Source organism: Carcharhinus amblyrhynchos, chromosome 7 (genome assembly GCF_965287045.1).
Source record: "Carcharhinus amblyrhynchos chromosome 7, sCarAmb.v2.hapA, whole genome shotgun sequence".
Lineage (NCBI taxonomy): Eukaryota > Metazoa > Chordata > Chondrichthyes > Carcharhiniformes > Carcharhinidae > Carcharhinus > Carcharhinus amblyrhynchos.
Window position 1 is genome coordinate 51,227,454 of NC_137330.1, and position 27,422 is coordinate 51,254,875.

The 27,422-nt window shown below is 41.2% G+C and overlaps 1 protein-coding gene across 4 annotated transcripts in view; it reads right to left on the reverse strand.

Annotated features, from left to right (window-relative positions):
* Nucleotides 1-27,422, reverse strand: part of asxl2 (ASXL transcriptional regulator 2) — a 216,476-nt gene that overhangs the window by 119,552 nt on the left and 69,502 nt on the right. For 2 of the 4 annotated variants that reach the window (XM_080192279.1, XM_080192278.1), the window contains exon 2: nt 9,349-9,431. The exons of 1 other annotated variant lie outside the window; for it this stretch is intronic. In XM_080192279.1, coding sequence (XP_080048405.1) covers nt 9,349-9,431 — 83 coding nt within the window. Of the gene's footprint in view, nt 1-9,348; nt 9,432-27,422 lie in introns of those variants that run through there. One more of the 4 variants, XM_080192288.1, reaches the window with a different exon arrangement.

Consider the following 27,422-nt stretch of genomic DNA (forward strand, 5'->3'; position numbering starts at 1 on the left):
TACCTTGATCTTTCTTTATACCCTAGATATGATTATAACACCACATTCTGCACTTTCTTCTTTCCTTTTCTATGAATGGTATGTTTTGTCTGTATAGCGTGCAAAAAACAATACTTTTCACCGTAGCTAACTGAAGTAGGAAAAGGGTTAATGGATTTTGTACCTAGAATATGTCACAAACATAACCTTTCCTCATGGCTGACCTCCTTTAGCTTATACTGCTCTTCGCATTAATATAAGTTATTTGTTCATGTATTACATGCGTTAACTCTCATTTTTAATGTGGCTGTTATTTTGTAGACTTTGCAAATCTTATCTATTTGTGTTTGTTGGACATCGTTACACAGATGGCAGTTTACGATACTGGTTTTTGATAGCTGCTGATGGCAGATCGCGATACCAGCTTTTAACAGGAAGAGTTCTGCTGGGACAGCCACGATCGCACAAGTAACTTCAAAGACAGGGATGCCGGTACTGCTGCAGAAGCGGTTTGAATCGTGACGGGATTAAAGCCTATGTCATGACTGCAGCTGTTAGCTGGACTGTGATTTCTGATTAAATCTGGGGTTGTATCACAACCAAGGAGGGAAGACCTGGAGGTCTGGCAGGAATTGGAACTTTGAATCGTGATTGACACTAAGACTCATGATGTATAAATGCCCACTTGTGTTTGTGTTCTCGGAGAAGTCTGGTAGTCCCTGCTTCTCCCAAAATTCTGGAATAAACCACTGTATTTTGACTCACTAATAGTCTTCGAAGTATTATTTTACCGACAACACTAATACATCTGACAATAATAAATCAAATCAAAAATCAAATAAAAATGCTGCCTGAAGTTATGAACAATTGAGTTTAAAACTTCTAAATGTTTAGCCTGTAGTTCTCAGTTCATCATAATACTTCTGGAGCTGTAATCTGATTAGTTACTCTCTCACCTCCACTTTTTATGTCCTTGTCATAGAATCATAAAGGTTTACAGCATGGAAACAGGCCTTTCGGCCCAACTTGTCCATGCTGCCTTTTCTTTTAAAAGCCCTAAGCTAATCCCAATTGCCCACATCCCTCTAAAGCCATTGTACCCATGTAACTATCTAAATGCTTTTTCAAAGACAAAACTGTACCCGCCTCTACTACTACCTCTAGCAGTTTGTTCCAGATACTCCCCCACCCTCTGGGTGAAAAAATTGCCCCTCTGGACACTTTTGTATTTCTCTCCTCTCACCTTAAACCTATGCCCTCTAGTTTTAGACTACCTTACCTTTGGGAAAAGATAGTGACATTATTTTATAGATCTCTATAAGATCACCCCTCAGCCTCCTAAGCTCCAGAGAAAAAAGTTCCAGTCTATCCAGCCTCTCAATCCACCAAGTCCTGATAGCATCCCAGTAAATCTTTTCTGCGCTCTTTCTAGTTTAATAATATCCTTTCTATAATAGGGTGACTAGAATTGCACAAGTATTCAAAGTGTGGCCTTATCAATGTCTTGTACAACTTCAACAAAACATTCCAACTCCTGTTTTCAATTGTCCTCTTATTTCTGCCTCCAAAATTGGTTCCCTTTTTTCTCTCTCCCACCCTGATAGTTACATTGATTGAGTTCCAATCTTGGTTTCCCCCAAGCTTAAAGGTAGCAGACTTGAACGTACCTGGCACACAATTGCTTTAGCTCTTCATCACCAGACCTTGCTGGATCACATCAAGCACTATTGGACTCTTTGCCAAAACTGCTCACTAATCCAAGATCATTCTGGAATGCAAATAAAGTTCGAGCTTCTTTTCTCCACTCCCAACTATCAGCTCTACTTGACCTTACTCTGCTGTAGAAAATTACTCACTACCCTCGAATTCTTTGAGATGGCTGTGACAAAACATCTGCTTCAGGTATCACTCCAGCCATTTCTATCTTCATCTCCAACAACATGCAATGTGCTCGTGAACATTCTGTCACTGGAATTATGGGCATCTGTTCAGCTGCCTCTGCCCACCAAGCTCTTCGACTATCCCAGTCCCAAATCTGCATCCTTCTCTCATTTCTCTCCCGTCTTCCCTCTCCAACCTTGAATTGTCCGTGTGACCCATCTCCTCTTTCAAATCCTATCTCATTAAATTGCTGACGACCTAACTTCCCTTGCTGGCCCGTGTACAAACTGTACTCTTCCCTTTTCAAAATGACAACGTCACCCTTCTTCTGAAAAAGTATAAAGAATAAAAGTGGAAAATAATAAAATGTCTAACTTCAAAAAACATGCTTATACTCGTTTATCAGTGCCATATAAAAGTTAAAGTTTATTTATTAGTTACAAGTAAGTCTAATAAGTACCTTAACTTGGGTCACAAATTTTGAACAGCAATGAGAAAGAGGAGATACTTAAAAGGTTGGAAGTTCTCAAAGTAGACCATCATCTGACAAGAAGGGATGCATACTAGGTGCTTTTTTATGTTTGTTGGATGTCAGTATTGCGAGTGACACCATCATTTATTGCCCATCCCTATCTACTCTCGAGGAGATGGTGGTGAGCCACTTTCTTGAACCACTCAAATTCATGTGTAGTTCAGGAGAGAGTTCCAGGATTATGATTCATCAACAGTGAAGGAACAGTGAGATAGTTCCAAGTCAGGACAGTGTGGGGTTTGGAGAGGAACTTGTAGATTGTGGAGTTCCCATTCAACTGCTGCCCTTGTCTTTCAAACTGGTAGAGGCTGCAGGTTTGGAAGGTGCAGTCTAAGGAACCTTGGCAATTTGAAACCATGCATTTTGTAAATGGTACACTGCGCTGCCACTATGCATCAGTGGTGAAGAAAGGTGAATGTTTAAGGTAATGACTTGGGTGCCAATCAAGTTGGCTGCTTTGTTGTGGATAATGTCAAGCTTCTTGAGCGTTCATCGAATCAATAATGCAGAAGGAGGCCATTTGGCCCATCAAGCCTGCACCAACAACAATCCCACCCAGGTCCCATTCCCATAACTCCACATATTTACAGCCCTAATCCCCTGACACTAAGGAGCAATTTATCATGGTCAATCAACCTAACCCACAATCTTTGGACTGTGGGAGGAAGCCAGAGCACCCAGAAGAAACCCATGCAGACATGGGGAGAATGTACAAACTCCATACAGACAGTGACCTAAACCAGGTATTGAACCTAGGTCCCTGGCGCTTTGAGGCAGCAGTGCTAACAACTATGCCACCCCTATGGGGCACACATATCGTGGCAAGTGTAGAATATTCCTGCACACTCCTGACTTGTGCTCACTAAGTGTGGACAGATTTTGGGGAATCAGGAGGTGAGTTACTCTTGAAAAATTTCCAGCCTCTAACCTGTTCCTGTAGCCACAGTATTTATATGGTTCATTAAGTTCTGGTTAATGGTAACTTGTAGATGGTGGGGCATTCAGTGGGGCTAAAACAGTAAACATCAAGTGCAAATAGTTGGATTTGTTATCACTGGTGATGGCCGTTGTCTGGTACTTGTGTGAAATGAATGTTACAGGTTACTGAGGCAAGTTAGGATGGAAATATGGAAGCTTTGGCCATAATCATCCAATCTGACTTGAATATGGGACTGGTAGCAACGTAACGGAGTATTGTAAATGTTACACGCTTATAATGAATGCAAGCTAACATGGATTTGTTAAAGTTAATCATTTTGACTAAGCTAATTGAGTTTTTTGATGAAGTACCTTTGATCAAGTTCTTGGAGTGAGTGTAGTGCAATTGATGGTTTGTATATGGATTTTCAAAGGCATTTGTTGAAGAACTACATGACAAACATTTTAGTAAAATTAAAGCTCATGTAATTAAAATGACAGCAGTAGCAAACATACAAAATTGGCTGAACAACAGAAGGCAGAGAATAGTGGTGAATGATAATTTTTCAGACTGAAGGGAAGTATATTGTGCTGCCAGCGATCAGTATCAGAATCACTGCTCTTTTTGATATATATTAATGACCCTGAACTTGGGTTTCCAGGGCATAATTTCAAAGTTTGAAGATGAAGCAAAACAATCAGGTAGCAACAGACTTCAAGAACACATGGACAGATTACTGAAATGGGCAGACACATGGCAGATTACGTTTGACAAAAACAAATATAAATTGTGTATTTTGGGAAAAGAATGAGGAAAGGTAATATAAATGAAACAGTACAATTTTAAAGGGGTGCAGGAACAGAGATCTCGGTTCTGATTTGGTTTTTAAAATCAAAATGAGTTTCAGATTTGAAAGTCCAGCCTCCATTTTGAGAAGTTTCCTTTTTTGTTGTTGACGGAAGGGGCAGGTGTGATTCACATATGGGAGAAACCCAAACTCAGCACTGCCATTTAAACAGACCTCATTTAAGGGCTAGAACCCATAATGTGCAAGTTATGAACTTTCAGAGCAATTATAAATGCTTTTGAAGGGGGAATGCCAAAAATCTAGGAAACTGTCAAGCTGTACAGTTATTCAAATCCCCAGCCCTTTAAAAATGAAAAAGTCTGCCTGTGTCAGTAAGAAATAAACTTCAAACCATGAAGTTATTCAAATTGCCAGCCCTTTAAAAATACTTGCCTGTGTCAGTGAGTACACACAATTCAAGATGTGAAATTATTTAAATCCCCAGACCACTAATTTTTTTAAAAATAGACTATCTGTGTCAGTGAGAGTTGAACATGAGGAATCATTGGGAATGGGTCAAGGGTGAGGATCAAGTATTTAACAAAAACAACTGATCCAAGAGATCTGAGATAAGCCTTTGAAAAGTCCATCTCAGCACTCAGCAGCTCCCGTGGCCTACCACCAATCTGCATCCAGGTTTGACTCTATCCCACAACCCCTTGTCTGTCTGAAACAACGGTACCTTCATTTGAGTGAAATTTTTCTTGAGGTGGATATGACATGCTGGCAGATTCTCCAATGTCTGCTACCCAACTTAAAAGTGAAAGTCCAAATAATTGGTTGCATGTACAAAAGAGGTTTGAAAGTAGCAAGACAAGTTCATGTTGGAAAAAAAGCAGAAGGGATCTTTGCCTTCATTAGTAAAACAAAAACAGTATAAACAAAAGTAAGCTGTTCTGAAACGTTACAAAATACTGATTAGACATCAACTGGAGTACTTTATCCAAAAGTGGGCACCACACTTTTAGGAAGGAATGCTCGGTCTTGGATTTGGTGCAGAAGAGAAACTTCTTTTTGCATGTTGAGTTATGATGGCCTGGAATGCACTGCCTTAAAGGTTCTGAAAGCTATTTTGATAGTGAGATCCAAAAAAAATGGTTAAAACTTGGAGGGAAACCTACACAGGATATGGGGAAAGAGCAGAGTAATGGGACCACCAATTGGATTAATCATCTAGAAGGCACAAGCCAGGAATGTGATGGAATCATCCCCACTTGCCTAGATGAGTGCAGCTCCAACAACACTCAAGAAGCTTGACACTATCCAGGACAAAGCAGCCCACTTGATTGGCACCACATCTACAGACATTCACTCCCCCCACCACTATGTTCATAGAAACCCTACAATGCCAAAATAGGCCATTTGGCCCATCGAGTTTGCACCGACCACAATCCCACCCAGGCCCTACCCCCCTATCCCTACATATTTATCCACTAATCCCTCTAACCTATGCATCTCAGGACACAAAGGGGCCATTTTAGTCTGGCCAATCATGCACATCTTTGGACTGTGGGAGGAAACAGGAGCACCCGGAAGAAACCCAGGCAGACACGAGGTAGTAGCTCATGTGCACAATCTGCAAGATGCATTATAGCAATTCACTTCCACCTCAAAGGACAAGGGCAACAGATACATGGAGTGCCACCGCCTTGCAAGTTCCCCTCCAAGTCACTCACTACCCTGATTTGGAAATATATCACCATTCCTTTGCAGTCAGAGTCAAAATCCTGGAATTCCCTCCCTAACAGCATTGTGGTTAATCCACGGCACGTGAACTACAGCAATTCAAGAAAATGGCTCACTGCCACCTTCAAAGGCAAGGGATGGGCAATAAATTCTGGCTAGCCAGTGATGCCATGTCCCACGAATGAATACAAAAAAATACAAAAATTTGTGGATAGCTCTACAAAAGAGCTGGCATGGGCACAATGAGTCACATGGCCCCCTTATGTGCTGCACATTCCATGTGTTGAATGTAATGGCAGCAGCAATGGCCTGAATAGCCAGAAAACCAGTGGCAATCCTGCCACAGCCATTTCTGGGAGCTGTGATGCAATTCGACATCCAAAAGATAGTTAGCTGCCTGACATTGAGGCTTCCACTCCCCTAAGGGACAAGATCCGAAGCACTGAACCCAAATACCGCCAGCCAACCAGAATGCTGCCAAACTTCAGTCAAAGTAGCACTACTACGAGCAGTGGCCACTGCTTGAACTGCAGTTGGTCTCGACCATCAAGATGCAACTGGCCTCGGAACCAGGGAGGTGGGTCAGGCCTGCAAGAAGGCTTCCAGCCTTTATTTGACAGCCTTTCCTTGTGGAACAGAGTCCCCTTACGGCTGGTACCCTATTAGCAGTGGCAGATTACATCCTTTATCTCCCATTAATTAGCTGCTAAAGAGACTCAATCTTGTTAAATTATCTTGATAAATGCAAGGCAAAAAGCTTGGACAAATGTCATCTGTTTTCAGCAATATTCCAAATGACCGGAATTTTCAGCTTCTGCTTCCATATATGGAAATCCAGTTTTCCTTTATAAAGGATGGAGAACTGTAGAGTGGAATTTAATCTGGCCCCTGGGAGTGCAATGAGTTACAGGTTGACATCCGATGATCAGTGGCAGATTACACCCTTTAGTGGCCAGGCAGGAAGACCATCCCCACCCCTGATTCTATTGGGCAGAATCAGGAAAGTGATAGGGATTCCACCCTCTACTTTCCCTCCTGATAATACGACATCCCCAGCCTGTAACCCATTCCAACTGCAGAAACCAAATCAAATTCTACCTCTGGTCCTTTGTAAGGAAAACCTGATTTCCATAAATGGAAACAGAAGCTGAAAATTCCAGTCATTTGGAATATTGCTGAAAGAAGAAGACATTAGTCCAAGATTTTTGTCTTGCATTCACCAGACTAACTGACAAGAAAGTTAATGTTACGGGGAAGCAACAAACTAATACTGTGTGAGAAAAGAACGTTGACTGGTTGGCATGCGGACTCGGATTGGTAAAGGCGTTGCCATAGAGAATGTTGATCGTGACTCTACCCAATGAAACAATACCGAACCAGCCCATGATTACAAAACTCAAAGCACAATGTCCACAATTAGATGCGATTCTGCAATTGGACAATATTTGCTAAATAATACTCAGTATGCTAAGAATTATGCTGACAACCAATTTCAGATTGTCAGTCGGGTCGCACTGTGACATATTTGTATGTACTGGAAGCTACATATATTAACAGACAGGGCCCCATTTTTTGTCGACAGAAAGAACATTTCCACTCATTGCATCTGTTTCAGCAAAACAAAATAGGTGACAGCCATTCACTGGTTCATTCCCCAGGGCAATGCCTTGACTAATCAGTCAAGTTGCCTCGTTTAAATTTCAAACAAAACATGGCAGTTAATTGTTCATCACCAGAAACTGGTACATTCTCTATGTCAATGTCCATATCAGAGTACCCTTGCCAACCAACCAGCGGTCATCTCATACAGTATAAATATATTGTTTCCACTTATATTGATATTCTTGCAAATTGTCCTGATGGGTGTGAGGTGAAAAGCTTTGACAAGTGTCTCTCTCTTCAACAATATTCAAGTTCTATACCATCAAATGATCATTGGGAATACTTCACAACTATGGTATTTTCAAGTGTTATATTGCACTAAAATTTATAAAATTTCAGTAAAATTCTTCATTTTTTAAACAAAGATCTAATGAAAGTCAACATAAAAATAACAATGACAAATCATTTCAAAACTGCACTCTTATCTCACCTATTGGAGTCTGACGTACAAGTGTACAGCACTGCACGTATCAGAAAAAGATTCCAGAGCAAATTGCTGAGAGCAGAAAGTGGACACCAAGAAGGAGAAAAAGAATGTGCAGAATGAGGAGTTAAGGAGGCAAGTCTTTAGCTTTTGAAAACAGAAACAAAAAGGAGGTAAGGCAGATGGCTTAAGCAAGGAAGCTGAACAAGGTAGAGCACTGGGGCTAAAGCAGTTGAATGTGCTGAAGCAATTAAGACATAAATCAAGTTGTGGACCAGATTTTAGGAGTAAAAGCAGTGAGTGGAGCCATAATGATGAAGACAATTGCTTAAGTAGGATGGGGGTGAGGCTATTTGAAGGCAAGGACAAGGATCTGCAAGTTAATTTTTAATGAGGCAGAGTGGCTGATGCTGCAAGACCTCAAATGGTTGTCAGCTTGAACAATGGCACTCAATGGGCTGTGGTTTGTTAAAGGTAGAAAGAAGTGGGACAAATCAAACCACCAGATATCAAAGGCATTATTTAGAGTTTATGAAGCAGCAGAATAAGGACAGACACCTACAATTCTCAGGTGATGACAAATGATGATCCTATTCACAGGCTGACGTGAGGAAAGAAATTCAACTAAGGATCAGAACACAATGCTGAGGCTGCTCACCACTGGAGTTCGGCAAGTTAAATACAGTTAAGGGAAAAAGCAATTAGGAGCTACCAATAGCTGAAAAGGGTGGCTGAAATTTTATCTTCTTTGGACTTGAGGAAATGTTATTTCATCTAAATCATAATGTTGACAGATAATTGAATAGGTGAGCAACATTTATGCAATCAAGAAAGAAGGTGGAAAGATAAACCTGTGCATTATCAGCATACAAAAGGAACCAATCTACTGCTTCAAGTTGATCTCACTGGAATAAGCACAGAGACAGTGAAGAGAAAGGGCAAAAGATGGATCCTTGGACTGCACTTTTGGTTACCGCTGGATAAATGCCTGGAGAATACGTACCATTAAATTTTGGCAAAGTTATGAAAGAAGCAGAAGAAACCAACAGAATGATGCTGAATCACCAAGGAGAAATATATTTGTGGAGGGCACAATGATTAACAATGTTAAAGGCAATGGGTAAATTGCAAAGGATAACAAAGGACAGCAAGCTGCATCATTGTCCACAGTGGATCTTATTTGTGGCATGGACAGAGCAGAAAAACAATTGCTAGGTCTCAAACCAGGAAAGGCTGTATGGTTGTGAGACAATAACATGTTCCAGAATCTGTAAATTTCACCGCATTTGAGAAATTGACTTTTTTTCCCTCACGTGGAACACATTATATAATTACATAAGCCGACTAGTCAGGAAACTGGAGGGCTTTATTCTGTTTATAGAGAGTGCCAATTACAAAGAGACTGTAAAAGCACTCACCTGATCTCCTTGAGTCCTTCACGCTGGATGACTTGTAGGATTTCCTTGTGGCTCATTGGTGTGTTTGGGTACTTCTCCAGTACCTGATAAAGATGTACAGCAATGTCAGCTTCAACTGTGTATTCCTGGGTGGTAACCACACTTACAGGGAGTATCGAGTACACATGTAAATAATCCAAAAGCTAACTTAGCAATATTTTGCTTTAACACGGTAATTTTTTTTAAACACATAACATTATTAAACAATGAAACATGGTTAAAATATGGTATTCAACATAAAGATAATGATATTGCAAATGTGACACTACACAGATTAAAGGTTTTTTTTAAACTGTTATTCAGTTCATGAAAGCTGCTTTCCAAACAAATTTAGAAGAAAAAATCCAAACTTATCAAAAGGTGTCCATTTCCACTTAATGAATTAGGACTGCATCATTTATACTGAATATAAAACATAAAAGAACTCTGGAAGTCTCACAACACGAGGTTGAAATCCAACAGGTTTATTTGGTAGCAAAAGCGCTAGCTTTCAGAGCGCTGCTCCTTCATCAGGTGAGTGGGATTCACAGTTCACAAACAGGGTGTGTAGAGACACAAACTCAATTTACAAAATAATGGTTGGAATGAGAGTCTTTACAGGTAATCAAAGGTACAGACAATATGAGTGGAGAGAGGGTTAAGCACAGGTTAAAGAGATGTGTATTGTCTCCAGCCAGGATAGTTAGTGAGATTTTGCAAGCCCAGACAAGTCGTGGGGGTGACAAATATAGTGTGACATGAACCCAAGATCCCGGTTAAGGCCGTCCTCCTGTGTGCAGAACTTGGCTATCAGCCTCTGTTCAGCGACTCTGCTTTGTCACGTATCATGAAGCCACCTTGGAGAATGTTTCTCAAAGATCAGAGGCTGAACGCCCGTGACCACTGAAGTGTTTCCCAACAGGAAGAGAACACTCTCGTCTGGTGATTGTCAAGCGGCGTTCATTCATCTGTTGTTGTAACGTCTGCATGGTCTTCCCAATGTACCTTGGGACATCCTTTTCTACAGCGTATCAGGTAGACAACGTTGGTAGAATTGCAAGAGGGCATACCTTGTACCTGGTGGCTGGTGTTCTCACGTAAGACGATGGCATCCGTGTCAATGATCCAGCATGTCGCAGAGGTTGCTGCGGCAGGATTGTGTGGTGTTGTGGTCACTGCTGTCCTGAAGGCTGGGTAGTTTGCTGTGGACAATGGTCTGTTTGAGGTTGTGCGGTTGTTTGAAGGCAAGAAGTGGGGTCTGGGAATGGCCTTGGCGAGATGTTCGTCTTCATCAATGACACGTTGAAGGCTCCTGAGGAAATGTTGTAGCTTCGGGGGGGGGGGGGGGGGGGGGGGGGGGGGGGGGGCGACAAAAGGTACTCTGTCCGCACTGTCCCCTGTTTGTCTTCTGAGGAGGTTGGTACGGTAAAGGACTACAGACTATGAACCCACTCAGGTCAACCTATAACACAGTCTATGCTGAGAGACTTTGCACCTCTCTCACACTCCTCAACCACCTCGTACAGCTCTACAGCAAATGCCGCATCCTGGAAACCAAGATAGAGTCCATATTCTCAACTTGCGCTCACGATGCAGACCAGCTGCGAAAATCTGCCAAGCAAATGAGATAAAGGAACTATCCCATCTACATGCATACCAAGAACAGGAAACTAGAGAAACTTGGCATCACCATCAGCAGCAACCAAGCTTCCCCTGGTACCACAGTAGAAAACAGTACCACTGCAGGGAAGTCCATTGTCAACTTGTCAGACTACAGACTTCAACCAGATGAAATCAAAGTTCTCACCCGAGGGCTCAATTTCTGCCCCACCACCAAAATAGACCCCATCAGAGGGATTCATCATGCAAATGAGGCTGCGGGTGTTCTTCCACAAACCCCAAGAAACCAACAACAAACATGAGACAGCCAATGAACCGGAACAGGTGACAGAGAGTGCAGCAAACGAAGAGGAAAGAGTTGAATTGGAGTCCTCGATTTCATCTGTATGGCCAAACCGTCAGGAGGTGCGTTCACACCAAATTCATCACCACACTCTCAAGACAGCCCCAAACATCACCCAAGCACAACTTAAAGCCATCCGTGCTCTCAAGACCAACTACCACATTGTCAGCAAACCAGCAGACAAGAGAAGCCATTGTCATATTGAACAGAATGGATTACTGCAAAGAAGTGAACTGACAACTGAAGAAGGAACACTACTGACAGTTACCTGCAGATCTGACCAAAGAACACACCCGTCAACTCAACAGACTGATCAAGACATTTGATCTAGACCTTCAGAGCACCCTCTGTGCTCTCATCCCATGTACTCCCCGCACTGGAGATCTCTACTGCCTCCCAAAGGTACACAAGGCAAATACATCTGGCCGTTCCATCATATCGGGCAATGGTATCCTGTGCGAAAACCTCTCCGGCTATGTCGAGGGCATCCTGAAACCCACTGTACAAAGAATGCCCAGCTTTTATAGCAACGCGACGAACTTCCTACAAAAACTCAGCACACATGGAGCAGTTGAACCAGGTGCACTCCTCTTCACAATGGATGACTCAGCACTCTACACCAGCATCCCCCATGGTGATGGCATTGCTGCAACTGCCTCAGTACTCAACACCAATAACTGCCAATCTCCAGATGCAATTTTACAACTTATCCACTTCATCCTGGACCACAATGTCTTCACCTTCAACAAGCAGTTCTTCATCCAGACACACAGAACAGCTACGGGGGCCAAATTTGCACCTCAATATGCCAACATCTTCATGCACAAGTTCGAACAAGACCTTCAACCAATGCTATATACTAGGTACATTGATGACATTTTCTTCCTTTGGATTCATTGTGAACAATCACTGAAACAACTACATGATGACATCAACAAGTTCCATCCCACCGTCAGACACACCATGGATTACTCTCCGGAATCGGTTGCATTCTTGGACACACACACCTCCATCAAGAACGGTCACCTCAGCAATTCCGCATGCCCACGGATAGCCTCATGATGCTCCACTTCTCCAGCTTCCACTCTATACACATTAAAGAAGCTTGCCCCTATGGACAAGCCCTTCGTACACACAGGATCTGCTCAGGATGAGGAGGATCACAATAGACACCTCCAGACGTTGAAAGATGTCCTCTTAAAATGAAGAACTCATCGATCGACAGTTCCGACGTGCCACAGTGAAAAACCGTACCAATCTCCTCAGCAGACAAACACGGGACATGACAGACAGACAGAGTACCCTTCGTCGTCCAGTACTTCCCCAGAAAGGAGAAGCTATGCCATCTTTTCCAGAGCCTTCAACATGTCATTGATGAAGATGAACATCTCGCCAAGGCCATCCCCACATCCCCACTTCTTGCCTTCAAACAACCACACAACTTCAAACAGACTATTATCCACAGCAAACTACCCAGCCTTCAGGAGAACAATGACCACGACACCACACAACCCTGCCACAGCAAACTGCAAGGCGTGCTGGATCATCGACACGAATGGCATCATCTCACATAAAAGCACCAACCACCAGGTACACGGTACATACTCTTGCAACTTGGCCAACATTGTCTACCTGATATGCTGCAGGAAAGGACATCTCGAGGTATGGTACATTGGGGAGACCATGCAGACGCTACGACAATGAATGAATGAACACCGCTCTACAATCACCAGGCAAGAGTTCTCTTCCACTTGGGGAACACTTGAGCAGTCACGGGCATTCGGCCTCTGATCTTCAGGTAAGTGTCCTCCAAGGTGGCCTTCATGACACACGACAACACCGAGTTGCTGAGCAGAGACTGATAGCCAAGTTCTGCACAAGAGGACGGCCTAAACTGGGATCTTGGGTTCATGTCACATTATCTGTAACCCCCACAACTTGCCTGGGCTTGCAAACTCTCACTAACTGTTCTGGCTGGACTCGATACACATCTCTTTAACCTGTGCTTAATCTTCTCTTCACTCACATTGCCCATACCTTTAAGATTTGATTACCTGTAAAGACTCCCATTCCAACCATTATTTTGCAAATTGAGTTTGTGTCTTTATATACTCTGTGAACTGTGAATCCCACTCACCTGATGAAGGAGCAGCGCTCTGAAAGCTAGTGCTTTTGCTACCAAATAAACCTGTTGGACTTTAACCTGGTTTTGTGAGACTTCTTACTGTGTTTACCCCAGTCCAATGCCGGCATCTTCACATCAAGTCTAGGGTATCACAATGTACGTATTTTCAATGAAAGATCGTTTTAGCAGAAGTGAGTAAAACTGCAAACACAGTAAGACAAGAAGTTACTCACCAATTTTATGATGATGGAAATGCTAGTTACCTACCATGGATATCAACTTCCTGGTTCATTGAAAAAAATCTCAAAGACAACATCGAATCAAGATTTGCCTTCATCCATGAGGCAAGTCAATTTGTGAGCCTATGAAACTGACTACATACCTAAACAATGTGAATTTTCAAAGTCCAAAGTCCAGTAAAGAATGTTTTGCAGTCCAATCCTAATACAGCACACGCCCTTTGCCCTCACATAACACTGAAAATATCTAACAAGTGAGCAGGTTTCTAAATAATGTCAGGGAGGGATCTGCGTGGGGCAGAGAAACCTGATGACTTCCACCCCAATCCCCCTCCCCAACAGTTAGAAGCTTCTTTCCTGGTACACTCAGGCAAAGCTGCTTTCCTGGTATGTTTCCTATTTAATTTTAATTTTTTTTGTTTTTTTGATGAAAGTGGAACTCAAGAACTTCTTAAACTTTAAAGAATCAAATGTGAACATTCCTTTGCTAAAATAGTTTCCCATGAATGAAGTAATCATGCTAAAATAGGGGCTGACCTCACATTTCTGAAAGCTATTAAGAATTGAAAGATAATGAAAAACATTGGCTATCAGTCAACTGCAATGATTCACCAGAGTAAAACACAGCTCCTGAAGTAAGGGGTCAACCAGAATCAGGGACCAAATATAAGTTGCCCAGAATAAGCCTTAAGCAGTCAATAATGACAGCTAAAAGAAAAAAACTTTTTTTTTTCCAGAGGCAGTGGTTTTCTTTTAAACTAAAATGTATGTCAAATTATAGGACTGCAATGAAAATTAAACAAACCTATTCAGATATAATAGACAAAATAAAAAGCTTACTCCAAAGGTAAAATTCCTGTCTGACGACAGAAGAAGAAGAATCAAGTATGTTATTCATAGAAATAGATCTGATATATTTCAGTGAAGCTAGATCACTTAATCAGAATGATAGAACAAGGTGAAAATTGCTTGGAAGATAGCAATTCCCTTTCTTGAAAGCAAACAAATCATAATTGTACACAAGGGTCAAACAAACAAAGGTGATCTTATATCAACTGCAAAATCTTTACATGAAAAGACATACTGTCATATTTTATCCTTCTTGGTGCAGGCAATGGCATAGCTTGCATAAGCTAAAATTGCACAACTGACTCCAATCATTCTTTTCAGGTATCATGTATATACTTCACATATGAAGATAACAGGATAAGGCAAAAGGCTGCAGGGAGGACAGCTACAATGCAGACCAAGGCACAGTGGTTGTCGAGTGGAGGAGACAAGAAGAAAATAACAGGAAGTTGTTAGTTTTCTGAGACTTTATAATGAGGGCTAGATATCCTCTAGAGCAAAAATCACAGAGGATGTGTTGCCTCACCATTGTCCCAGGGAAGGGATATCACATGGCAACCAGAGAGGACCTTGGAAAGGGAGGGAGTAAATCCGCTTGTTGTGGTTCAAGTTACAACAAACAGACAGGAGAGTCTGCTGGAAGATTACCAGGAGTTAAACTCTAAATTAAATATCAGGATCTCTAGGGTAATAACTTCTGGGTCACTGCCCAATCAGGCTAAATGACTGGTGTGGGAAAGCAGGATCCTGTTCATCGGGCACTGAGACAGGAAAGCTGTAATAAATGAATGGACTCCACCCGAATGAGATGCAACCCGTATTCTGGCGGAAAGAGTAAGAACGAACTGGGGACAAATCCACAAAGAAAGGCAAGCATAACAGGCAGAAACTGGTCTACAATGAGTGAATTTGTGTCAGGACCTTCAACCTCATGAGGTTACGGTGGCGTAGGTGAATTCCTGCCTGTCCCACTGTGAATCCAGAAATGGGCGAGTCTCAGGAAAGGGTCTCATTTCTCTTGAAAAACAATTGAATGTGACCGAATTGAGGTTTTAAAAAACTTAAAGCTTTTGATAAAGTGGATACAGAGAAAATGTTTCCTTGTATGGGAAACAGCATAACTAAAGGCCATCAATATAAGATAGTCATCAAGAAATCCAATTGGGAATTCAGAATAAACTTTTTTTCAAACAGTGATGAAAATATGGAACTCATTAGCAGAGAGTGTGGTTGAAGCATATAGTATAAATGCATATAAGGGAAAGTAGGCAAGTATATGAGGGAGAGGAAAACAGAAGCATTAAATATACATTTAGATGAGGAAACATGGGAGGTGGCTCAAAAAATTATAAATAGCATGGACTGGTTGGGCCAAATAGTCTGTTTCTGCGTCATTTATCCTACATAATCTTATGTATGTAAATCTGTATAATTTACTGTCACCTTTGCTCTTAAAATATCTCAATTGCTGACCAATCTTGCAATGTTACCTGAACGTTAAAGGGCAAATACCCATCATAATACAAGCATCTACTTAAGTTCCAAACAACGGAAAATTATACAGCTGTGCTTGGCATCATGGCAGCAGTGTACCATAAGCATCAAGTCACTACCACCTCCACACATTATGGCAAATTTCTGAAAAAAGGCTTGCTATTTCCTTCAGATTCTAGAAAAATAATGGAGAAAAAAAAGTTATAGGGTTAAGCACTCTAGACTGCAGCCACACCCCTTAAACTGACTTAGAAACTAGTATTGCCAAGACCTGTGAATGAACCTTGCATACTTCAAGGACAGGCATGGAGGAACATAAAGCCATGTGTGGGGGCAAGGGAGGATCATGGCAATTGTTATTTTTGGCCTAAAGTGTGAAAAGAAAACAATATATACTGGAACTTCATATACACATTCTGCAGCAATCTTAGTTCTTTGCAGAACTCTAACATTTAAAATCAGAATAGCGACTGTTGAGTTGATTTGTCACAGATGGAGGAGACAAGATATAACAAAGGGAAGAAAGCTACACACAAAACATTTGTTCTCTATTCATGTCATTGGAGAACTGTGTTAAGTAGCAACAAAAACCAGAAAAGGCTTCGAATTCAAAAAGCATCCAGTCAGTATCAGAACACAGCAATGCACTTTGGATAAGAGCATTTGACAAAATGGAATTGAGTTCTGTTCTGCTGAGAGATTTCACCAGCGACAATATTCTTCTGTTTCAGATGCCATCGAGCTTATCATTATAATTTCCAGAACTTTTGGGCCAGATTTTTGCTCCTGAGTCTTAAAAATGGATTTTCAGGCTGGATTGGAAGTCGGGGTGGATGACCCAAGGAGAGGTGTGGAGGCTGCTGGATGTGGAGGTCAGCTAGGTGAAAGGCTGCCTTGGGGCTCCATCACCATGTCCAAAAATAAAAACAAAATGTACTAATTCTCACTTCTGCACACAAACTCCCCATGCTCCTTTCATGCCAACCCATGCCACAACGTGCTCTGCACTGACACTTCATAGCCACTCATCCCAAAGTACGTCCCTCAAAAATCCTTACAGTGCCTCATGACCCCATGCCAAGTTTGCCATCTACTCCCATAGATCCTTATATTCTACATGCCAACCTGTGCTCACCATAAAAACACATGAATTAGCAGCCAGAGTAGGCCATTCAGCCCTTTGAACTCAGCCATTCGATAAAAACACAGCTGATCTCATTGTGGCCTCAACTCCACTTGCCTTTCTACCTCCTGTATCCATGGACTCCCTTGTTAACCAAGGATCTATATTACTCAACATCAAAAAAAAATTCAATGACCCTGCTTCCACTACTCTGGGGAAGAGAGAGTTCCAAAAACTTAGGACCCTTTGAGAAAACAATATTCTCCTCATCTTCACCTTAAATGGGAGACTCTTTATTTGTAAACTGTGTCCCCTCATGACTCTTTATCACTCCTATGCCAAACAGTCCCCGTCCAACTACCCACGCGGTTCTCTTTAACAGTATGTTCTGAACTCGCCCCATGACCCTTTATAACACCTCTGCCAACTTGGAGCCAACTCGTACCTCCCACTCACCACCCTTTTCCCTTGCATCAAACATAACAATTCACCTAGTATCCACCATGGGAAGCCCTCAGGGCCCATGTAGGAATGAGAAACTTCCACAAAATAAAACTCTAAATGTCTATTACAAACTTCACGATATTGAAAGAAAATATCTAATTGACAAAAAGCCATTTGCTACATTTGCATTCCTCCAATTAAATATTATCACAACAAATATTTCATTCAGTGCTTCTTCTCAAAATGCATTAAAATCAGTTTGACGTCGAAGAGTTTATAATCACCTGTAGCCATCAATCAGACTGTGAAATGACAGATGCCCTACTGCGCTAATAAGTGGTTGTGCAATCAGTCCTGTGGTCTGAATCCAGTAACGAAAACCTCTCGGCTTATGTTAACAAGCAGAGTGAAATAACAAGCAATCATTTTTTCTTTTCAAACGTCTGGAGCGTTTTAAAGATACAAACAGCGGGGATATTTAAAGTCTTGACGTTCCTGAATACATATAGATAGCTCCCTTTGACAGGTGCTTTTGTCATATCTTCTTTACATTTTTGACAGTTGATTTTGACAGGTCTATTAACAGCTCCAATGAGCTTAACAGACATGAGTTTATGCACATTCATGAGTAATTTTAACAATTACTAACAGCAACCTATCTCCTAAAGGCACCCAACCTCCACCAAAGAGCATCTGGCCTCCACCAAAGGTGTCCAGGGATCAGATTTAAGGATATTGTAACTCTCCAAAAAAACAAATTTATGGCTGATTTTACTACATTTATTCTGCACACTTCAAGTTTAATACGCCTAGCTACTAAAATCCCACATTAGTGGAGGAAGCTGATGATTTAACTGGCCAGCTGCCCCTGTAAAATGCACACGTACAAACTGCATCTGTCTCCATTCTTGTCCCTGTGAAAACGGGAAGTTCTGTCTTCGGCGATAGGCCTTACAATTCTTGGACAGTTCTGCTACTTTCACCATGATGGAGAAGCTCTTCTTCATGGTAAAAATCTGGGCCTTGGCTTTTAGTTCAGGTTTCCATCGTTTGTTGGTTTCGCCAGGGGATGGGTGCCCATTGTTTGTAAATGCTATTCATAGTCCTAAGATGTCCTTAGCCGCTGTAGCTTTCCCATCAGGCCGAAGCAAATCAGCAGCTGGAGGGTAAGTGCAAAACTTTGCTTTGTGGATTCTCCCTCATGAGATCCTTCAGTAAACGCTTCTTTATCTCTAACACTTAGCTGCAAATTGATGGAAAACATAGGACCACCTGACCTCTGACTGCCTTAATTTTAAAATTTCCATAACTGTTTTCAAATCCCTTCTTGCCTATGTCCTTCCGTGTCTCTGCGATCTCCTCTAAACCCACAAATCTCAAGATATCTGGATGGGACTGTTCACCTTGGAGAGAAGGCGGCTAAGAAGAGATTTGCACAGAGGTGATGAGGATAAACTGTGCACGCTCAAAAGAATCATGAACAAGAGGACACAGATTTAAAGCGATTTGCAAAAGAAATCTGATGAGAGAAAAAACTTTTTCACGCAAGGAGTGGTTCGGATGTGGAATGGGCCAGCCCTGAACCTCACCTCACCTCCCCCCCTCCTCACACCACCCAGAGCACCCCGATGTCCAGCAGCCCCCCCCCCCCACCCCACCCCCAGCAGTGGTGATCCTCACACCCACCACTGCAGAGTAATACCACCGCCCCCCCCCTCCACCCCCCAGAGGCAGACACCCCCAACCTTCTTCCAGCCCAGACTGATCGCCATGCAGAATGGCAGCAGCATCCCTGATCCTCACCAATCACCTCAAGCCCAGCCCACAATAGATTCACCCCCTTGGCACTGCCCAATGGGCAGTGACAAGGTGTCCCCTGGGCATTGCTACTTTGTTCCCCAGGCAGTGTGAGGGCACAGGCTGGCACTGCCAGAGTGCCCATGCCCAGGGGCACCAACCCCACCACCCGACACACCCCCCCCCCCGGGGCCCCCCCATTTGTCCCTTTCTTCATTCCGGTAGTTCCCTGAACCGCGCCAGAATGAAGTACTCCTGGCAGAGTGGGAGATGAAATCGGGATTCCCGACATTGAAATGCTAAACTCGGAGTTCAGAAGGCTGAGGGGGGATCTTATAGAGACATATAAGATAATGAAGGGGATAGGTAGGTTAGATGTAGAGAGATTCTTCCCACTTAAAGGATAGCAGAACTCAAGGGCACAGCCTCAAAATGGGGGCGGGGGGAGAAGAGAGGCGGCAGTTTAGATCGGAGTTGAGGAGGAACTTCTTCACTCAAAGGGTAGTGAGTCTCTGGAATTCTCTGCCCATTGAAGTGGTGGAAGCTACCTCGTTGAATATATTTAAGTCACGGATAGATCGGTTTCTGATAGACAAGGGAATTAAGGGTTATGGGGAGAAAGCAGGAAAGTGGAACTGATCCACTTCAGATCAGCCATGATCTTGTTGAATGGTGGGGCAGGCTCGAAGGGCTAGATGGCCTACTCCTGCTCCTATTTCTTATGTTCTTATGTTAACGTTTTTAAACTACATTAAAAAATTCAAATGACTTGCCTTTCTTCCTGCTGGTTTCCAGCGTGGCCTGGACTCTGACTGTTATCCGGCTCTGGGAGATGCGTATACGTTAATCGCGGAAAAAGGCTGACGGTGCGCATCTTCCAGCCCAACCCACCAGAAAAATTGCGGGTTACGATGAAAGAATTGCCCCTGCAGACATGATCAGTCAAATGGCCTCCTTCTACGCTATAACAATTCTGTGATTCAGTGTTTCCTTTTGTCAATGTATCTTCAAGAATCTCTCGTAGTTATTAAAATTTAAAATACATTTTTTATGTAGTGCTCCCTAATTTTCAAGGAAGACCTTCTAGTTGAATGATTTTGCAAATGGCAGTCAACAGAAATTTTTCTGGTTTCGATGCCAGATGACTAAATTTTCATCTGTAAAGTTACTTCTTTCCTATCACCTTAACTGATGTTTGTAGCTCAATTATATGTTCAAACATAGAAAAGGAATAGTGTGCACTGCTTGGTACCAACCTGCATTCAAGCTATCGTGCACATGCTTCAAATGTCCTTATTTTTATGTCAAACGTAAATCAAAAATTACTGTGTTATAGTAAAAAATGTCACCAATTATTTGCAAACTTGTTTAGTCCCATTTGTTACATCAGACAACAAATCAATTCTTTGCAAGCAAATTGAATTGCTCCAGTAAGGTTTCAACTCTCCTCACAGAGCACAAATGATATTAATGGAAGTCATGAGTGGTATTCTGTAAGATTATGGTGCCTTTCTCCTTCACATTTTTCTCAACCTCACTGAGGCATTTACCACGGTTGAACACCGTGCTTTTTCGATTCCTCTCCTCCCTGATCCAGTTTGGCTGGATTGTCTTGTTTAATTCCACTCTTACTCATGCAATTGTAGCCAAAGCACCTCTACCAAGAGCTTCTCTTCCCATCCTTGCGCTGCCATTTTGTTACCAAATACACGGATGATATTGGAATAATGTAGGTTTGATGGGCTTTAGATTGGTTTCACAGGTCTAAAGCAAGGGCCTAAGGGCCTGTACTGTGCTGTTATGTTCTATGTTCAAACAAATCAACAGAAAATACTGTGACTTGCTTTTTTGCGAGCACGTTGGAATTCTCACAAAATGGCAAACTGCACAGGTCCAAAAAATACTTCACTGTTCTACATTTTTGTTGGCAAAAAGCAATGCATTATGTTTCTTTTATTTGCTGGACGCTAGATGAGAACTCTCTGGAATTATACACTACAAAATGCACTCTTAACAGGCCATAAACTTGGCAGTAAGATTTATAATTCCTGTAAATAACATTCCTAGCTATGAATTTGGAAGATAATAGAAACTTATTAAACTTTTAACCTTTTGAGTTTGGGTTACTGTTAGATTTTTCAAGTCTATATATTTCCAGATAAATTAACAAAATGCAGTAGGTAATTTGTTGAGCAAGATCATGAGCCTACACTTGCCATATGTGCGAATGAGAACGGAAGCTCAAGATCGGGAAGTTGCAGTTCACACCAGCGAACTCATAATTTTGGATCTTGCCCACACCATGTTGGCAACATCATCCAGAACAGACATAAAACTGCTTTACAAGTATCTGAATAAACTTTGATATCATTAACTTGCCCCCTCACCAGATATTGACCGCCTGTTGTATACTGACACCACGGTGAATCAGGTTCACCTAGACAAGAACCTGTGTGGGGCCTATGATTGGGACTAGTAGGGTAAAGATGTGTTGACTCTGATCAGGGTAAGGATGGGAGCCCCTGAGACCTCAGGTGGGCTTACTCAAGTTATGATTGGGGTGCCCTTTAAAGACTGTGCCTGTTCTCTCTGCAACTGGGTTTTGCTGGCATGTTGAGGCTCACCTCACTGTAGCATGACATGAAACATGCCCCCTTGATTTTCTTTGGTGGAGTGCCGTAACATCTGGAGAGAAACATGCTGGCTTTCTTGCCAGAAACAACACTTGTCATTTTTTGGTACGTATTAGCCCGCTGTCTCCAGTTTAGGCTGAGTGGCATAGTTCTTCCAGCTTCAATCAATACTTCACATTTCCACACATATTTTTAATGGGATAGAAATATTCTCAAATGAATAATGACATTGCCATTGAGTGCAACTTCAAACTGCATTAACTGTGTCATTAGTTAAAATATATTAGATTTATCACTTATGAAACATTCCATCAAGATTAGTTTAATAAAGTTCTAAATCAACAGAAAATGCTTTTAAAAAGTACCAGGTATATAATTATTCAAGAGCCATTGAATTAATCTATCTGTTGTGTTTGATATGAAGCCTAAATATCTTTGACATTTCATTGCTTTACGCAAAAATAAGGCTGTTGCACAGAAAAATATCATACAAGAATTCACTGAACAAGAGGCAAGTAAGATTTTCTTCCAAACTAGATCCCATTGCAGCAACCCCCACTCACAAAGGAATGGCTTTGCTTTTGCAATATTGTTTTAAGTGTATTTTGCTGGTGTAAAGGAAAGCCGGAAAGGGTAACTGAATAATGGTAATATCATTTAGAAAATCAGTTCTATGGTGAGATTTCCAGCCCCTCTGTAGCAGGTTTTTCGGAGGTGGAGGCAGCTCACCATTGGCTACTGACAGGATTTACTGGTCCTACTGAAGTCAATGGCCATTTATGTTACTCACTGGCCGTGCTGCCGGACAAACAACCCAAGGGCGAGGGAGCAGATCACCTTCGGACTGGAAGATCCTGCCAGCGGGAGAGTCTGAAAAATCCCAGTCTTAATTTCAAGTTTTTCAGCCACTTCTCATATTCAGTCATGGATCAGCAGGCTAGCAGGAGGAATGGGTAAGGAAAGCAGAATCACTGCGATTCAAATTGCAAAAAAATATATTTGGTAAAAACAAGACCTCAACGTGTAGATTTTTTAAACCTATCTTTTATTGCATTAGCAATAAATAAATAGATGGGTGTGCCATCTTCATTATTGCTGCAATGGAAAAGCCTCTTGATGGATGTGGCAGTTGACAGATAATTAAAAGCCATCAATTTTATCTGGCATGTACAATACAGCAATTGACAACACATGGGGCTGAAGACAAGCATAATATATCAATAAATAAATCAAGTTTGATCTGTTTTTGAACTGTGAAGCTCACTAATAGCAGAGGAATTTGTTTTTAGCAGATGGTGCAATAAAGCAAGGCTTCGTCCTCAATTGGACGCAGATCAATGTCCCCTCTAACATCAATCTGCTGTGCATGACTTGCTTCCTGCACTTGTGGTCCCTTGAAAGAGTGCAAAGATGTGCGGGTTAGGTTGATTGGCCATGCTAAGAAATTGCCCCTTAGTGTCCAGGGATGTGTAGGTTAGAGGGATTAGTGGGTGGGATATGGGGATAGGGCCTGGGTGGGATTGCGTTCGGTGCAGACTCAATAGGCCGAAGGGCCTCTTTCTGCACTGTAGGGTTCTATGATTCTATGTAGGCACAGATCTTTAAGGCAACATGGGTTGTGCATGGTCTGCTGGTTCCCTAAAAGGCATACTTCCAACTGGTGCCCATTCACACACTTCAGGAGGAAAATTGGTACAGATACTGTAAGCCCCCTTGTCAATTCCAGATCGCAGTATAAATCTAATTTCAAAAGAGAGTGCAAATCAATATTTTGATTTACATATGGTAAAAGTCATGATGAAACTTTTAAAATAGCAAACTTGTGAATACCACATTTGCAAGTCCTCCCATGCCTAATGGAGGCACCTGGTTCCCCCATCTTCCTCGCCAAGATCCCGATCCTGGGTTCCTCCAGGAGGTAAGACTGTCTGAAGTCCCAACAGTTACCAGTGCTCCTGCTGCTACTAGTGAGGCTATACAGCTGCTCATTGATGCAGTGGGAAATTTTGAGGTGCAGGAGGTCAAAGAAAATGTGTTGACCATATCATTTGCAAATCTATTATGTTGTTTTCCTACGTAGTAATTGTTTCAGTCCCTAAACATCAGTAAAACTATGCTTTTTAAGTGAAAATTGTAAATGCCAGTAAGCTTTTTATTTCAAATCATGTGGTATTTTGAAATATTAGTCTTTAACATAGCTAGACTTCATTATGTAGCAGTTTAATTATTTCATTCAATCCTTTTAAAAACATGAATTAAGATGACTTTACTTCTGACTGGGGGATGGCATATAGAGGGATTACTGCTTTCTTTAATTTATATTGATAATCTAGGCCTAGGTATACAGGGCACAATTTCAAAATCTGAAGATAATGCAAGGCTTGGAAATATTGTAAATTGAGAGGAGGATAGTGATAGAGGCCAAGAGGATATAGAGAGGCTGACGGAATGGGCAGACACGTGGCAAATGAAATCTACTGTAGAGAAGTGACATATTTTGGTTGAAGAAAGAGAAGTGACACAAAGTAAAGGATGGAATTCTAAAGGAAATGCAGGAGCAGAGGTACTTGGGTGCATAATTCATTGCAGGTGGCAGCACCGGCTGAGCTAACAGTTAATAAATTGTACTGAGACCCAAGTTTTATACATAGGGTGCAGAGTTCAAAACTATGTTATGAACTTCATAAAACACTTCCACAGGAAGGATGTGAAGGGTTTAGAATGTGTACAGAAAAATATTACAAGAATTGTTCTGAGGATGACAAATTTCAATTATGTGGATAGATTGGCAAAGCTGGGCTATTCTCCTTAGAGAAGGCTAATCTATTTGGTCAGCCGCACCCTAAGGTAGGGGGGAATTGGCATTGTGAAATCCAGAAAAATCCAGCCCTGCCCCTTTGTGTTCATTACGAAGTATAATCAGGGACAGAATTATGAAGTAATCAAGTGTGCAGAAAACTATACAAGCTTTAGCACCTGTGACAATCATAATCACTTATCATCCTTGCTTAAGTTGTATACAATGTTAACAAACAAACCATTACAGACACTTGGAGATAAATAGGAATATTGCAATTCTTGTAACTGTTACACAGGCAAACATTAGTGTTACCACAGGTTGAGGGTTCAAACTTGACTCCAGTACTTGAAGATATTGACTTAGTGCAGTACAAAAGGACTGCTACACTATCTTCTTGATAAGATGTTGAACTTTGGGTCCGCCTAATCTTTCAGATGGATGTAAAAGAATACAGGGTGTTATTTGACTAGCAAGTAGATGTCCTGGTGTCTTGACCAACATCATTCTTTCAGCCTAACATTTTAAAAAAAAATCATTAATTTCATTTGTTTGTGGGCTCTTGTCAGTAAATAAAACTGCATGAAAACAGTGATGTCACTTCAAAATGCTTCAATGACTGTGAAATATGTTGGGACAGATGGAAGAACTGCATTATATAAATTCAAGTTCTTTCTTACTTTCACATTCTAATAATATTCCCAGTTTGTCAAATGTATTGAATGTCACATTTCAAAACCTCAAGTAAGACAGTTTTGCGAAACAAAATTGAGTTCATACAACATATAGGATGAAGAATATAACCTGATCTTTCACAACGTGATTAGTGGGATGGGTTGGTGTGGTGAGGGCCTAGTTTCTGTTCTGTTAGTCAAGAACCAGCATAAGAAACAACTCTGTTACAGACTGCAGGGAAACACAAAGGTGTGTCCTGTAGTGTGAACCTGAAAAAAGTGTGTCAAAGAAAAATCAACTCTTACAACATGAATATGTCTCATGACTTCTTGATGTGCAGTGTCACAGTTACTATTATTGAAGTTACTGAACCTACAGAATGATATTTGTCACTGGTACCATTCATACAAAAACAACACAAAGATCTACATCTGTGTGAATCTGAAATAATGATTTGGAAATATCAGAAATTGTTTGTTGAGGTAGTTCTAAGGACTTTACCACCCCTGGGGAATTCAAAGTTTCCTGCATTTGAAATCAGACTTGTCAAATTATTATCCAAAGGTTAATAGAGAGACTGCGAGATTAAAATGAATTCTGAAATAAGAGAATTCTTACTAAGTTACAGAACAACTTTCATTGCAACTATAGATAAAAGTTCAGCGGAGTTAACAGCAAGAAAAAAAAAATCAAAACCATGTTGTATATTTTTGGACAAAAGTCTGAAGCCAACATAACCAAACAGAAACCCAATTAAAACGATCAACAAAGTACGATTACGAGCATTCCTTTAACAAGTGATATTCAGTTAGAGTAAACCCAAAGCTAAAAATTGGACCAAGCTTGATGCGAAGTTTGAAAAACCAGTACCAGGCTCCAGGATCATATAAAGTGTAGACAACTGCTGCACCATCCATAGGAATCAGAGACAAGGGAGATTGTGTCAGGTTAGGACTTGTAGATGAAGAATACGTTACGAGCAGAATCAAACAAAATTGAGCTTGAAGATATTTCTGTACAAATGTTATTTCCGAGTCGAAGATTCATTCCAGATGGCAATTGTTCCATCAGTGAAAACAGGAACGCCAAAACTTGAAGTAAATATTTTTATTGGCAAAACTATAAATGAACAAATTCATTCTGATGACTAGTTAATATCAACAAAATGCTCTGGAGTAAAATATTACTCTTCAATCTGAGGGCAATCTATCCAGAAACTCAATTTGGATATGCTTGTTTCATTAACTCAAAGAAAGCGTGTGATGAGAAAACATTTCCGCTTTTAAGAAATTTATACTTTGCCAAGTGTTTGAGTGATTGGAATGTTTCTTTATTCAAACAATTGCCAAATTCTGGTGCCTGTCAAAAGTAGTAAAGTCAAATGCCATTTCCTAATTGGAAAAAAACTGTTTAAAAACAAGACAATGTTGCTTAACCATATATAACCCATCTAATCAGAGTTGTGAAAGCAAGTAAAAGCTTGATTTACCTAACAGACAGCCTCAAAGAAAAAAGGAATTTGATTTTTAATACACAAAAAAAATACAGGTGGAGGAATTACAAGCATGCCCCATCCCCTACTGACTTTTGTTCTTCTTTGATTAGAAAGCTCTGCATTCAGGCAGCCAGTTAGACTGAACTTGAACATTTCCAAATCAAATGTCGTTTGTTTCCTGTTTGGTCTAAATATTCACATTGAGGTGCACATAATCATTCATTTGTTATCTCAGAGATATATATGAGATAGCTAATGTATACCTTTGACCTATGTAAAGGAACAAGAATCTTATTGAAGTGTGAAAATTGATTTCAGATGGTTTTGCTGTCTTGAAATGTTGGTGAAATACCAGGCTTCAACATGAAGGATATGCAACCCTTTCAACAAAAAGAGTAGTGAGCTAGAGAATGAGTTTAAAC